The sequence below is a fragment of the Camarhynchus parvulus genome, chromosome 28, assembly GCF_901933205.1.
Source record: "Camarhynchus parvulus chromosome 28, STF_HiC, whole genome shotgun sequence".
NCBI classification, from domain to species: Eukaryota; Metazoa; Chordata; class Aves; order Passeriformes; family Thraupidae; genus Camarhynchus; species Camarhynchus parvulus.
This window is the reverse complement of record NC_044598.1, coordinates 1,903,382-1,918,122: the sequence shown is the minus strand read 5'-3', so window position 1 is coordinate 1,918,122 and position 14,741 is coordinate 1,903,382. Positions and strand designations below refer to the sequence as shown.

The 14,741-nt window shown below is 40.0% G+C and overlaps 1 protein-coding gene across 3 annotated transcripts in view; it reads left to right on the top strand.

Moving 5' to 3' along the window:
* The first annotated feature begins 1,686 nt into the window (after nt 1–1,686).
* Nucleotides 1,687–14,741, top strand: part of EPS15L1 (epidermal growth factor receptor pathway substrate 15 like 1) — a 45,429-nt gene continuing 32,374 nt past the window's right edge. For 2 of the 3 annotated variants that reach the window (XM_030966900.1, XM_030966899.1), the window contains exons 1-13: nt 1,687–1,785; nt 6,278–6,319; nt 6,534–6,623; nt 6,857–6,904; nt 7,547–7,642; nt 8,270–8,332; nt 9,156–9,281; nt 10,766–10,825; nt 11,160–11,396; nt 11,950–12,107; nt 12,562–12,718; nt 13,436–13,498; nt 14,592–14,677. In XM_030966900.1, coding sequence (XP_030822760.1) covers nt 1,756–1,785; nt 6,278–6,319; nt 6,534–6,623; nt 6,857–6,904; nt 7,547–7,642; nt 8,270–8,332; nt 9,156–9,281; nt 10,766–10,825; nt 11,160–11,396; nt 11,950–12,107; nt 12,562–12,718; nt 13,436–13,498; nt 14,592–14,677 — 1,256 coding nt within the window. In that variant the 5' untranslated portion in view covers nt 1,687–1,755. The remainder of the gene's footprint in view (nt 1,786–6,277; nt 6,320–6,533; nt 6,624–6,856; nt 6,905–7,546; nt 7,643–8,269; nt 8,333–9,155; nt 9,282–10,765; nt 10,826–11,159; nt 11,397–11,949; nt 12,108–12,561; nt 12,719–13,435; nt 13,499–14,591; nt 14,678–14,741) is intronic. The other variant, XM_030966901.1, reaches the window with a different exon arrangement.

Below are 14,741 nucleotides of genomic sequence, written 5' to 3'. Positions count from 1 at the left end.
CCATGGATCATTTTTATTTTGCCTAGTTTTTTGTTTTTCTGGGTTAGTTTTCTAGTACTTTCTAGTGATATCATTCTGCTGTAAGCCAGTTCCTAAGACTTGAGTTTAATGTTCCTAAAAACTTTCCCTTGTTATCTCTAAAACCCAGGCTGACAGATATACACAGCTATATACTCCAATTATATATTTTGATTAAAATTCCAGATCAGACTTATGAAATAAAAATTGATAACAAATGCATCTGGCAACCCACAAGATTATTTAGACTGTTTACCACTGAGGAAAAGTAATGATCAAAGAAGCCCACAGACTGGGATGACTGAATATGAATTTATGATCTAAATGACCAATTGATGATCTAAATCAGACCTGAGGTAAATTGCTCTCCTTATTCTGTGTTAGTGGATTATTTAATTTCTTTTTAATATAGTTGAATTGTGCACTGGTTTTGCTTTCTTAATTTTCCTGTGTCTTTTAAAGGATTGGGATGAACCTGAACCCATGGTGGAACTAGTGCTGAGGACCTGAATTTTGGGATGAAGAATAACAATAATGCAGAATGGTATTATACTGTAGTTGAGATTCCTCTATACAGTTTATAAATCATTTCCTTCTCCTAGCTAGGGGACCACGTTGAGCCCCTTTCTTTGCCTGACTGTATTCCAAACATGTAGCTCATTCTAGAGGAAATGGAAACCAAATTGGATGGGTAATCCAAGGCCTCTTAAGAAAACAGACTAAGTGAAGGAGGAAGGCACAATTTTTTACAAATTCTCAATAACAGATGCTGAGGTTTATGCAAAAGATTTTGGAGACAGAACATGGGGAGAAATGAACATGAAATTCCCATGGGTGTTTTCATTCTTTATTTCCACATTTTAAAGATTCCCTGTCTAATCTGATTGAGAAACTATTGGTGTATACAAATGAAATTAGAATCCCATGGTCCTGAAAAGGAAATTAATGTAAAGTAGGCTGAGAAATAGCAGGAGAGAGGAAGAACTACAGAGGAAAAATACTTTGAGCAACAGCTTAAGAAAAAAATTTGAAAGCAAAGACGACTCAGGAAGGGAGAGAGCAATGGAGAATGATATTTATAATATATAGTATAGAGAGGAACCCTGCCTGTGTCTGCAGGGAAGGGTCAGAGCATAGACCAGGGGGGCCGGCAATGGGACAAGAAGCAGCAGGCAGAAACTGATGACAAGAAGTTCCACCTGAGTACGAGAAAAACTTCTTTGCTGCGCAGTGACGGAGCACTGGAAGAGACTGCAATCCCTCACTGGAGATATTCCAGAACTGTGTGGACACAATCCTGCGCCATGAGCTCTGGGATGGCCCTGCTGGAGCAGGGACGTGGGACTCGGCGGCCCACTGTGCTCCATTCAAACCTCGCTCGTTTTGGGTTTATGTGGCTGCCCGGGGAGCTGGTGGTGAAGGACCTGGAGGTGTTTAAGGAGCGACAGGACGTGCTCTGATCTGTTTGACAAGGTGGTGATCTGTCAAAGGTTGGGCTCAATGACCTCAGAAGTCTCTTCCGTTCTAAATGGTTGCAGCGCTGCCGGCAGAGGCAACTGCCGCCCAGGAGCGCCTGCCGGGCCCCGATAAAGCCGCGGCCGCTGGCCGACGGGTCTCGAGCACCTCCTCAGCCGGCGCCTCCACCGCCTCCTCGGGCCCGCCCGGCCCGGCCCGGCCCGGCCGCCGCCTCCCGCCCCTCGCTCCGCCCCGGTCGCGGCCCGACCCAGCGGGAGGAAGATGGCGGCGCTCATCCCCCTCAGCCAGCAGGTACCGGGGCTGCCGGGGACGCGCGGCCCTCCGCACCGGCGGCCGGGCGGGCGCGGGGAGCGGCAGCGGGGCTGCATCGTAGCCGGGTGCAGCCGGGCTGGAATTGGCGCTGGGTACAGGCCCTGTGCCGGGAGGGGCTCGGCCCGCGGGGAATAAGGGTCGGGGCGCGGCGGGGAGCGGGACCCGGGCGGGGCAAGGGCGGCGAGCGGCCCCCGCCGTGCCCCGGGACCGCGGCGGGCGCTGCTGGGGGGGCCACAAGCTGTGCCGCCGCCCTCCCCTCATGGAGGCCCTGGAGCTGCGTCCCTGGGGAGGGGCTGAGGGTCTCCTGGCGCTCCCCCAGCCCGAGCCGCCGGGATTACCGTGGGCCTGGGATTTGGAGGTGAGAGGGCTGGTGCTCCGCACGTCAGCCCGTTTTCCTGTTGGTACCGGGGGGTGATGCCGCCTGGAGCTGCTGAGCTGTTGTGACGGGGTGCCGTGACCGTGTGGGGTGTTCGGGAGGTGCGTGGGGAGCGGGGACACCGGGAAGGGGCTGAGGGATGGGCGGGAGGTGTTCGCCTGTCAGGAGGAGGAGAAGCTTCTGCAGGGCAGGGGACGGGGCGCGTATCCTGACCCCTGGGAGAGGCTGCAGCTCTGGGTGAGTGCTTGGGATCCCTTGGTTGATTTCTGTTGTTACAAGTTTTTTTGATTTGATTTCTCACCCAAATAATTCAAGCTTAATTCCGTAGCCACGTGAGGAGAGTCGGTTTACTTATTTGCTTCTAAAGCAAAAGAAAAGCAACACCACCCCTACTACCTTCAACGTCTTAAAACCAAACTATTTTCCATACTGTGCCTAGGCCAGTCAGGCATTCTGAATGAATCCTGTTAGTAGTTCAGATTATTTAAATATATCGATTTCTTTTTAATAATGATCTTTGAGTTGTGATACTCTAAAAATTTATCTCTCAGTGAAGTTATGTGATGCTTGGATAACATAACTTGCTGTGTGTCTTACTAAGAACATGTACTGCTGTTTAGCTTCTGTTTAGCAAGAGTCCTCATTAACATTGGTTTGATTAAGTGGACATATTCAGAAACATCTGAAAACATCCATGTGCACACAAACTGTTATCAGAACATTTCAAGTGGTTAGTGTGGTGCAAAATATGTAAGTCAGATAAAGTCCGAATGTGAAAGGGTTTGTAGTTGTGAAATTCTATAATACGTTGGTAAAAATCAAATAATTATCAAATGCTTACTCTAGAAATCCAGTTTCTCTAGTTTAAATTCTCATTGGTCTTGGAGTCTGGCATCAGTGGTATTCCTTTTGATAGAAAATGTTACATTTAGGGGACTAAGACCACATTCTGTAAACATATCAGTTATTTTTATTTAGTATTTTCCAGCTAATTCAGTGGAAGCGTTGTAGTTCTAAAACTTGTTTTTGTATATCGAACTGCCAAGAGTAATCTAGCTGTAAACAGAATTTCCTTTAAGGTAATAAACTTCCTCTTCTAATAGCCTCAGTTTTGTGATTACTAAGGACATGTGTGTTAATTAGAGTAAATGCCAGAAATGGAATTAGACAGAATAGGAGAGGATATTTGTGTTGTAACATGGAGGCGTGTCCACTCAGAAAGCTATAAAATAAGACTATTGATACCAACATATTAAGAGCTGCAAAGAGTATGGGTAATTCAAGCAGCTTAAAATATTTTATCATTAATCATTTATCATTATCATAATAATACTTTATTTAAAATAATTAATGTGATCCAGAGATCCTTGTGACCCGGAGATGACTTCAGGAAAGAGAATTAATTGTTCCGGTGGCAGGTGCTTACTCGTGTCTTTTTGCCAAACCTGCACTAAGTCATATAGGTAAATTGTTCAGAAAGACTGAATCTTTGTAAAATTCTGCAAGTAGAGAATTGATCTTGAGGTGCTTTTCAGCAGTGCTTGGGTGAATAATTTGCTGTAGAAGAAATTTCACAGCATTGACTTGGAGCAATATCCATGCCTGCGCACTGCATACCACAAACACAGTGTGCAGGCTCAAGACTTCAACTTCTGAACAGGAAATCAACTTGGAGGTTAAACAACAAGGCCCTAGGGCTCTGAAGGATCTGTTAGGAAGATGGTCTAAAACATTGATGTTTTGGGGAGTATAGAGCGGGCATAGGAACCATGGGGTGGATAAACTCTTAGTCAAACTGACCCTCTCCAACAGGTTACGCTTTGACATCGTCAGCAGTGCACTCTTCAAAATTTTTGTCTCTGCCAGTGTTGACAGTCTTGGGTTGGTCCTTCATGAGCAGATGTCACCAAATTACAGAATCCTCTTGAATGATAGCGATGTCATCACATGTAGTGATGGGTAGATAGAGAGCTGTGCTATTTTTATCACTTGAACCCATTTTGTCTGGTCTGCTTCATCACAGAGATGCAGTCATTTAGGTAAATCGGTCAGAAAGACTGAATCTTTTTAAAATTCTGCAAGTAGATAATTGATCTTGAGGTGCTTTTCAGCAGTGCTTGGGTGAATAATTTGCTGTAGAAGAAATTTCTCAGCATTGAAGCACATCACCCTGGCTTCCTGCCACCTCTGCCAGGTAAGTCAGCTCCATGTCATGGCTGACAATATCAAATGGGGGTGACAGGAGTGTTTGGTGATGGGATGAGATCCTTCAGTCCTGCTGCTGGAGCAGTTTGCTCTGTATCTTGGTACGAATCCAGTCTCTGCATGCTCTAGGTCACTCACTGCATCAGTTAGAGGAGCTTGTAGTTGGTGGTTGACTCTCTTGTCTGAGTTTTCTGATAAACAAGAGGTGCATAGTGTGGTGATAGTTGGCTGGAAACGTGGTTTTATTCAGAGTGGAACAGGCTATTTCCTGCTTCCACCTTTTCTCTGAATGATGTGTTTCCTGCTTGGACAGGAACACAATGCTTATATGTGCTGATCTTTACATGCCAGCACAAAGAATAGTCAGATATATGAGTTATGTTTGCAACATCCCTCTGAAATCCTGTCTACCATCAGGGGAGCGAGAGCTTCCAGAGGGTGCTGATGTTGAAAAATGCAGCAGCTTATTTTGTTGATGGATATAAGTGAAGTACATTTAAGGTGCTTAGGAAACTGTTCTGAAAATGCAGGATTTTTCTATTCAAATAGAGCTGCAATCTTTGGAGAGTCAGTGTTTGCTTGTGCTCAGCTCAGTTATTATGGATAGGTCGTTAAATGAAGATTTACCATGTTTATTGTGAACTCACAAGAAGGTTCTCTTGGTGTAAAATAAAATTTTCATGTTCTTCATTGGTCTTTTCTTTCATCATGTTCCTGCCTTCCTTCCTCTCAGAGTAAGCAGAACATCTTGAAATCCATGAGGATAACAAGGAAGAAGGTGACATTTGAGAGGGGACATAGCAGTGATGGGAATTAGTGTGAAATACTCCTTTTCAGGTGTCTGACTGCTGTCCTGGAGGTGGAGAGTGGTTATCCCAAGCAGGTTTTGTGACATCTCTGTGTTTTGCTCATTGACATCTTTATTGGGTTGTTTTGTTGCTTTCTTTGTCTCTGAGTGGTCTAAGGACTGACCTGTTTTTGACTAGATTGGTTTTGCTGTTGGCATTGAGGCTGAGGAGAACAGTGTGCAGGGGTAACCTGCCCAGGGTTAGAACTCCTGTGGCAAGTCTAGGAGGCATCTGAGAAGATAGGTTTGGGGCCTTCTGCATCTTTTGGCATTTCAGCTGCCATGTGCTTGGAATGTCAGCAAGAGGAACTGAGATCTGCTTGTTTAGGACACTGAAAAGGCAGGGCTTTCCTTGGGTCTGCAGCTTTCATGTAATGCAATCGTTACACCAAGTTGAAATCCTCCAAAAGCATTGTCAGGGAACTGTGAGAGTTGTTAATTTGCCATTCATTCGATATATATATATATTTGGGTTGGGTGGGATTGGTTTTTTTTTTTTGTTTGGTTGGTTTGCGGTTGTTTTTTGTTTTTTTTTTTGTTTGTTTGATTTGGTTTTTTGTTTACTCTGTTTCGGTTTAAGATCCTAGTCTTGAAAATGTGTTAACACAGGCTCTGTGTGTGTGTGTATATAATTGTCTGCTGAAAATATTCTATAAGGATGTATATGGTGCAGTAGGTAGTCAGGTCAGCATTGTGTTGAAAGCTGGACCTTTGTTATCAGTCCTTCTCATACTGAGATCTGAAATACTTCAGCAAATAATTCAAAGCTGTTCTTCAAAACCTTATCCCTATGTAGTGTCACTAAGTAAAAGCGTGAGGAGAGGTAGGAATCCTGATGAATGAGAAGTTCTAAGAGATGACTGTATTCTGTGGTCTTGGTGGATCACTGTTATCCACACTTAAATTTTGAGTGTCCAGTTTGTAACACAGCAAATTAACACACTATTTGAGGTTCTCGATAGACGTAATACACAAAGTGCTATACGTTTCTTTTCCTATCAATTCTGATTGTTGTTTATTCTGTTTTCTAACTTGTGTTTCAGTTTTCTACTGGGAATCCGATATATGAAACATATTACAAACAGGTATGTTCTTAAAAAGAAGTAAAAATAAAGTGCAGTTTCTTCTTCCCCAAGATTTCCTTCTCTTTCTTTTCCCTATTGCGGTGCTAAAACTGTGTGAATTCTGAGTAGTGATGCAGTTTCTGTAACTCCTTTTGACCTAGAGACAAGATTGCATTTCTTAAATCTGCTTTCACAGCAGCCATGTTTCAACTAAATGTTAATTTTTCTCCTTCAGGTAGATCCAACATACACAGGGAGAGTTGGGGCAAGTGAAGCTGCTCTGTTTCTTAAAAAATCTGGTCTCTCTGATATCATCCTTGGAAAAGTAAGTTGAAGGAATACGATAATGTGGTACGTCTTTACACTTCTTTTAAGTGAAAGGAAAAATTTAAAAATAAAATTTGGTTTTTGTGTAACATTGTTGCTGTTAACTTGACAGTTCAGTAACATTGTCATTACTTGAAAGCTGAATGAACACTTTAAGAAGACATACAGTTGGAACTGCTGAACTAAGTTTTCTTTGAAATTCACAGCAGCTTTTATTTTGTATCTCCACAGATATGGGATTTGGCTGACCCAGAGGGTAAAGGATACTTAGATAAACAGGTAAATGAAATATTCATGTAGACTTCCTGTATTACCTTGCCCAGATTAGCCTTGTTTCGATCAAGCCCTGGTACCATTTGTAGTTATCTTTATCTTTTTCAGGGTTGAGTTTTTGTTTACAAGACGAGTTTTTTCCCCAGCACTGCTCATATCCAGGCGTATTACTCAGTGAGGCTGCAGGAGAAGTTTGGTTCTAATTTTCTATATCCCTTTTGTTTTGTCAATAATTGGTGTGTGTACTGTGTAGGTACACAGTCATTGAGTCACAGATGAAAACTATGATTTGATTTTAGAAAATTTTTGTGCATGAAAGACTTTAGCATTTTTACTAAAAATGGTTTGGAATACCAAATAGCAAGTTACTTGTAGATACAAATGAATGCTTTCAAAACATTACTAATTTTTAAGAAAAACGGTTGTATTTTAATTAGGAGAGAGTTTTTATGAAGAACTAACTTTGTTTCCTGTTACTGTAAAATTTTTCCCGACTCATCCTTAAAAGCAAAGGGATAGTTGCCGTTATGGGGCTGTACATGTGGGGTTTTCTTTTTACTGAGTTGCGCATAGACAGTGTTAGTAAAAATGGTAAGTGGGTTATTTTTTGTGATTGAAACTGGTTTTTAATAGCACAATTGTTTGTAGGGTTTCTACGTTGCGTTGCGCCTTGTAGCATGTGCACAGAACGGCCACGATGTAAACCTGAGCAGTCTGAATTTGACTGTGCCACCTCCTAAATTTGTAAGTAGTATCCACTTAAATGCAGGTATATGTTGTATGAGAATTAAGGCTTCAGTTGGAACACTGTGTTTCATAAATGTCATGGTTCTGGGGCTTCAGGCGGCTGTCAAACAGTTCCTTAGGGCACAGCAGCCAGCACTGCCACAGTCTTGTCGTGTTGAGTGACAAGAAACCAGCCCCTTCCTGGACTGCAAGAGTCAACCAGAATGAGTTTAAGTCTGGTCAGCTTGGTCAGGAAGCTGATGTGGCTAAACTCTTAATTCATGAAAAAAAAGGAAACAGAAAAGATTATTTTGGGGCTGGCTCAACAGGAATGAGTAGTAAAAGGCATTGCTGCAGCTTTGCCCTGCACTAGCTGCTGCAGAACCTCTTTGGCTTGTGTTGGTTCTGTGTTTGGACACTGACTGCATCTACTGGATGTCCTTACTCAATTGCTGTAATGCTACAAAATGAGTGTGACTTCTATTTAGGTACGTGTGCAGCCTATTTTCCTCAGTGTAGTTAAGCTTCATGTCTATAACCGTCTCAAACTTAGTGCAATTAAATAAGTACTAGAGACAGAAGTATGTATATTTATCTCTTTATATAAAGGTATATATATAAGAATAAACCATTTCTCATTTTTAGCATGACACTAGCAGTCCTTTACTGATCACACCACCCTCAACAGAGACTCACTGGGCTGTTAGGGTAAGTGTAAAAGAAAACACATTTCATCCATTTTTTAGAAGTAAATATTTTTCTTGTGTGTAATTTTCCCAGTGAGAGAATTTTATATCAAATGTATTTCCCATTTCAGAAGTCCTCCCTTTCTGGGCAAACCTGTGCACAATAGAGAACGCCAAGGTGTAGTTTTAGATATGCAATAAGTGTTAAACAACCCTTTGACAACCACTGGTGGGATGTTTTTAAGAAAATGAATTTTAGTCTTCTGCCTGGCTTTCTTCCAGAATCCTACAATAAGGCACTTTGTTTGTATAAAGGAACCCCACTGGGAACAGTAAAGTGTTTCACCACATCCAGTCTGAACTGTTAATTTAAAGCTTGAGTTCCTAGTTTCTAATTAGTATTCAATGATACAAGCAATATATATAATTTGGAAAAAATAACTTTTGATGCATATGTGGGGATATTTCTATTTAGGTAATTTTCAACTCCAAACATTTCCAAAAGGTATAAATTTAATAAAAAAACTTGTAGTTATATGTACTTTAAAGTGGGAGGAATAAGTTTTAGTTCTATAGAGTTTATCAAAGTTACTTTAAAACAGAAGCACACCTTGTCTGTTGCACGGTAAAATCTTCCAACTGTCATAACCTTTAGATTTAGGAGCCTAATTTCAAAGCTTTCTCTATGGGTTTACATTTAAATACAGTACAGTGGCACTTGCAAGAAAGCTTGGAAATTTAAGATGAATACATTACTGACCAGTCTTAATTTCTTGCAAGATCTCATTTTCATTACTCACGCAGACACACTTTTTTACTTATTCAGACTATTTCTTACCAACTAGGTGGAAGAAAAAGCAAAGTTTGATGGTATTTTTGAAAGCCTTTTGCCAGTAAATGGTTTACTTTCAGGAGACAAAGTAAAACCAGTACTGATGAATTCAAAGCTACCTCTTGATATCCTTGGAAGGGTAAGTAAGTTGTTTAGATTTAGCTAGTCTCTATTTAGCTTCTCATAATTGCAATGTTAAAAATGTAATTTATCAACAGAGATCAGATTTTGGCTGAGATTTTGCATCATGTTCATGCTATAAAGCAGGAACATTAAGACTCTGAAGTCTTCCACTTAGAAATAAGAGTAAGAGTAGTAATTTCAACCCTAGAGTAGATTGGCTTCATTGTCTCTCTATTAATTTACGAGTGGAAATTTGGTTTTGGTTGTTTAAAAACAAGAAAAAGCTTTCCTGAATCATAATAGCTGTTAGGACATTAGATTCTGCTGTTTTGTCATTTTTACAAATATGCGTTATTAGATACACCATTAAATCCATCCTCTGTTTGTACAGGAAAATACCTTAAAACATCCTCCTTTATTCATAGTGCAAATTGTCAGGTTGGTTTTTCTTTCATGTGTATTTATAAATACTTCCAAGGTCTGAGTTTTGTCCATCCATTGTATATTTACAAGGGAAGCAGAGCTTAAAGTATTTTTCTGCCTCCATTAAAAACACGTTCTTTAATGCTTTGCATATTGATATTTTTGAGTACATTCTGTGTCAGAATTCTATCTGCGTTACATACTTTTGTCTCTTCAGGAAGAAGTGCCTCTTGCTCTGTATTATCTACAAAATCTAAGCATGATTTGTCTCAATTCTGTACTTGAGTATTGAGAAGTCTTGAAAGGCTTCGGATTTTATCTTGTTATTGTCACAATAGAAATTCAAGAAGCTTTTACCTCTTCCAGAAAAATTTCTGGACAAGATAAGGTACTGAGAAAATGGAGAAAGGTCTAATCAAGGAGCTTAAATTTTTCAATGGTCCAGTGTTAAAGCAGAGTTCTCACAATTGAGCCTCAAGTCTTGGCTTTTTGTGGACTCCACTGTCCCCAGGTCGTATTGATGATTAAACAGTACTACGTTGGAGTTCACAAAGTTTTGTATCTCTCTAAATCTTCTGCAAGTTTCGTTGACTGTGTCTCACCTAATAATGAACTAAATTAAGCATTGATAAATGCTTAAATTCTCTGTTGCACATAGTTTTAGTTTTTAGTAGAAAACCCTAATCATCTAAGACTGGAATATGAATTAGAGATGTATTGAATTTTCTGTTGAATTTTCTTGTGAGGAATTTGAATGATCTGCTAGCCCACACCCTCTGGGCAGTTCTGAAAGCCACCTCTGAATGCTTTTACTCAGCTTGATGACTCTGTAATTGTATCATAGAATGATGAAAAACCCTGCCTGAGTTGCAGCCAGAATTTGTTAGAGCCAGTGTTAATTCATGTGGCCAGAAAACTCTAATCCAGTCTGTTTCATCAGAGAATTTTTAGATAGGTAGTATAACTAATATGATCTTCATCAAAATCTAGGAGGAGTCTTTAGAGGGCATGTTAGTACAATGAATACATAAAGTGTAACTTGGTCTGCAAATAATTTTTTAATCTTAATTGCTGTAGGTCTGGGATCTCAGTGATATTGATAAAGATGGTCACCTGGACAAGGATGAATTTGCTGTGGTAGGTTGCTTTAAATTCTCAATTCACTATCTAGTCTGTTGAAGCAAATAACTTATTTCTTTCTCAAGAGCTTTGCAGCTTTCTGTGCTACAGTCAACTGTTCTAATCTAAATTGTTCACATGGAGCTATTTAATGACCTTTCTCAAGTCCATCTACTGACTCTTGCCTGTGTCAAGATTAAACTTGCTGGAATTACATTCAAAATTAATTGCTCTGGTTTACATGTCTAGCCTTACTGTTTTTGTTTTACTAATATGTAAATGACTGACACAGGAGAATCTTGTTGCTTTTTCTAATAATTGTTAATGTTATCTGACCTTTTTGCCTTTGCAGGCAATGCATTTGGTTTATAGAGCTCTTGAGAAAGAGTCAGTTCCTTCACAATTGCCTCCTTCTCTCATACCACCTTCTAAAAGAAAGAAGACATCAGTCTTTCCTGGTGCAGTCCCTGTTCTCCCTGCAAGTCCTCCCCCAAAAGACAGCCTCCGTTCCACCCCATCCCATGGCAGTGGCACCAGCCTGAACAGCATAGGGAGCTTGTCTCCCAAGCACAGCATCAAACCAGCACAAGTACGTGTCTTTCTTTCTTATTTTTGTAGATTTGTGTATTTGTAACCTGTAGGAAAAATAAATACATTTTTTGATTTCTGCCTCATGTGTTTGGGTGATTTGAATGGAGAGGGTGAAGTGAGAATGGTAAGACTTGGAAGAACTTTGGGTGAATTTTAATCAGTGACCACGAGGTAGAAAATCTTAGGGGGAATTTTCACTTTATGTAGGAAGTGAAACCATAGAAAGGTTTTGTTTGTATATCTGCTTTAATACCAAAGAAATCATTAATCTACTTCTAAATCTCCTGCTATTAGTGTGAGGACTTTGTATGCCTAATTGGATCTGTATTTTCAAAGAATTAATGCTTTTCAACTGATGAATAGCTGTTTATCAGTGTTTTTATTCAGATAAGAAGTGTGAAGTTAAAACATGCAGTGAAAATACTTGTTTACTAGTCAGACTGGAGCATGCAAGACGTTCAGCACATCCAGCTCTGGATAATGTCATTTATACTTAGTGTGTTCATAAAGACTATTTCTGTTCTTTTGAAATGCCAACCTTTGTTTTGCAGCCAGCTGTTAATTGGGTGGTACCAGTGTCTGAAAAAGTGCGATATGATGAAATTTTCTTAAAAACAGACACAGACTTGGATGGGTTTGTGAGTGGCCAAGAAGTAAAGGATATTTTTATGCATTCAGGTCTATCTCAGAATCTCCTAGCACATATATGGTAAGAATTCCATACTAGCTGTACTTTTGTAGCTTGCTGATCTGGGAACTCAGAGTCAGAATGTGATCCTAACATTAAAAAGACACCATAAACAAGCAAAAAAACTCCAGCTTCTTTTACTTGTCCACATACTGTAATATGTGGACTATATGGAAAATTAAGGGAGAAATAAGTACTCCCTTTGCTTTCTGGGAGAGGGGGCAATAGGTCAGTCTGTGAATTGTGATTGTCTTTTGAAGTTCTAGTGCTCTAAATATTTTCTCAGACTAACACTACTCTGTTCAGTTAAATATGTGTAATAAAATACTGCGTTGTTTATGGAAATCTGACTAGAATAAGTAAGCTCTGATGAGGACGAACCAAAAAGAAATTACGTGTATATATGTATTTCAGACTTTTTAGTAGAGCAGAAATAAGATTTTCTTGTTTGTAAGTATGATCTGTTTTTTATCAGGTCTTTGGCAGACACGAGACAGATGGGAAAGCTCAGCAAAGACCAGTTTGCACTCGCCATGTATCTCATTCAGCAGAAGGTCAGCAAAGGGATTGATCCTCCACAAGTGTTAACTCCAGATATGATCCCTCCCTCAGACAGAAACACACCCATCCAGGTAAGTCAGCAATTTGTTGTAGATACACTGAACTTATGTGCTTTAAAAGTAATGGGCTTTGAGTATGAATTTTTTTCAGTATTACGATAAAGAATTGCCAATATTTTTTCTTATCTCCTTGTACAAAATTCTTTTAACATTTAAAAATATAGCTAATTTTTTAACAACCAAGATAGTAAGTAAAGAAAAATGCAGTAAAATATTCCATAAACCAAGGAGTAATAATGCTGGAAAAAAATCTAGCATAAAGAATAATCCTTTGTCATACAGGAGATTGAGTCAGGGAACTTGTAACAGCAAATATTAAAACCTGGTTGAGCAGCATGTCCCTGACTGTGATCAGCACCATGTTCCTCCCATGGAAACGTAAAATTTTTAATGGCTAAATGAGGAGTGATGACTTCCTAGTTTCTGGGATTTGTCCTTTGTAGCAGTCCACTGTCCTGTATCCATCACTACGAATACCACTTTACTGGAGCATCTGATCCTTTGCTGACCCTGCTTTGTTCCTTTCCTTGATAGCATGTCAGTGCACTTCTGAAACTGAAGAAATACTTCTGTCATGTCACTACATTCACCTTTTCTATAAATTATACTGTGTTTTTCTTTACTTTTATTTGCTTTCCCTAACCAGAAACCTTTGGAACTCTAAATATATTTTAATTATTGCTGTTGCTATGATCCTCCTAAGGTTTTTCCTATATCCTTTTCCTATAGACTCTGTCAGGTTACTTGACCCCTGTAGGAACTGAGATCTCAGCACTAACAGAAATGCGGCGTGTGAGTAATTGCAGTGTCCAAAGGAATGCACATTTCTAATGTATGCTTTTTGTAGCTTCAAAAAAGTTTTTATTTCTATACCTTTGCCTGTCTTTGCTCTTGAGTTCTGTGCCACTTGCTCTTGGTGTGGTGATAATGTCACAGCAATGTGAAATGCCCAGCACTGGCTGCCAGCCTGGTGATGTTCCTTCCTTCAACAACTGGAGATGTATTAATCTGGCAGGAAGTTCCTGGGACAGGCAGCTCAGTGCTGTTGAAATTACTCCTGGACTAGTTCTCTGCAGCTGTGACCAGTAAATACGTCTTGCTGGTCTTGGTTTGTTGGTTGGGTTCCTGATTGGTTTTTAATGTTTAATAAAGCCAAGCTTTCTGTGGTTATCACAGCAGTCTCAAAATGAGTGAAGCAGGCAAACTCTGCATTCTTCTTTTTGAAATGCTATATAAAAATTGTAGGTCTCTTGGTTTGTCAGACTAGCAGTGAGTTCAGTGCTGCAGTTTTTGCTCAGTTGTGGTGAGCTTTTTATCAAAGAGCAATCCTTTTTATAATAACAATAACAACCAGTTTTGTACCTGATGCTGACATCCTTTCTTAACTTATCTAGAAGGCAGGGGATGCCCTCTGTATCTTCCCTGATCTCTGCTTGAATGAATGTAGAAACAACCTACAGGAAATGGGGTATAATTGCAGAAATTGCCATTAGTTTGTGACAGGGCTCTAGAAGACTGGACTTACAATCTGATTTCATTAAGTCCACTGTAAACTTTACTATTGTCTATAGCAGAACTAAGTTTTAGGTTTTGAATTTTAATTCTACCAATTCTGCAATTTCCTTGTTGGCATTGTGCCTGTCCTTTCATTGCTGTGTGTTCAACTGTCCTGTCTGTTAAACAGGCATATTAAAATTTCTCCTATCTCACGAGTAGAACTGTGGGACATGTTCCTTGCTTGTTACAGAATAATTTGATGTCTCGTACGGAATTTTGCAAATGCAAATAACGAGGATTTTGTGTCCCGCCTTTGTCTTCAGCCTTTGTTAAAGGAAGAGCTTCTGTTACTACTTGACATTTTAATAGATTGTTTCGTTCTTAACAGGATAGTGCAAGTTCTGTTGGATCGGGAGAATTTACAGGGGTGAAGGAGCTGGATGATATTAGTCAAGAAATTGCACAGCTGCAGAGGTAATAGTTGTGGACTGTTAACGATGTCTTGGTGTGGAACACCTAAGTATGCCTGTAGTACTCA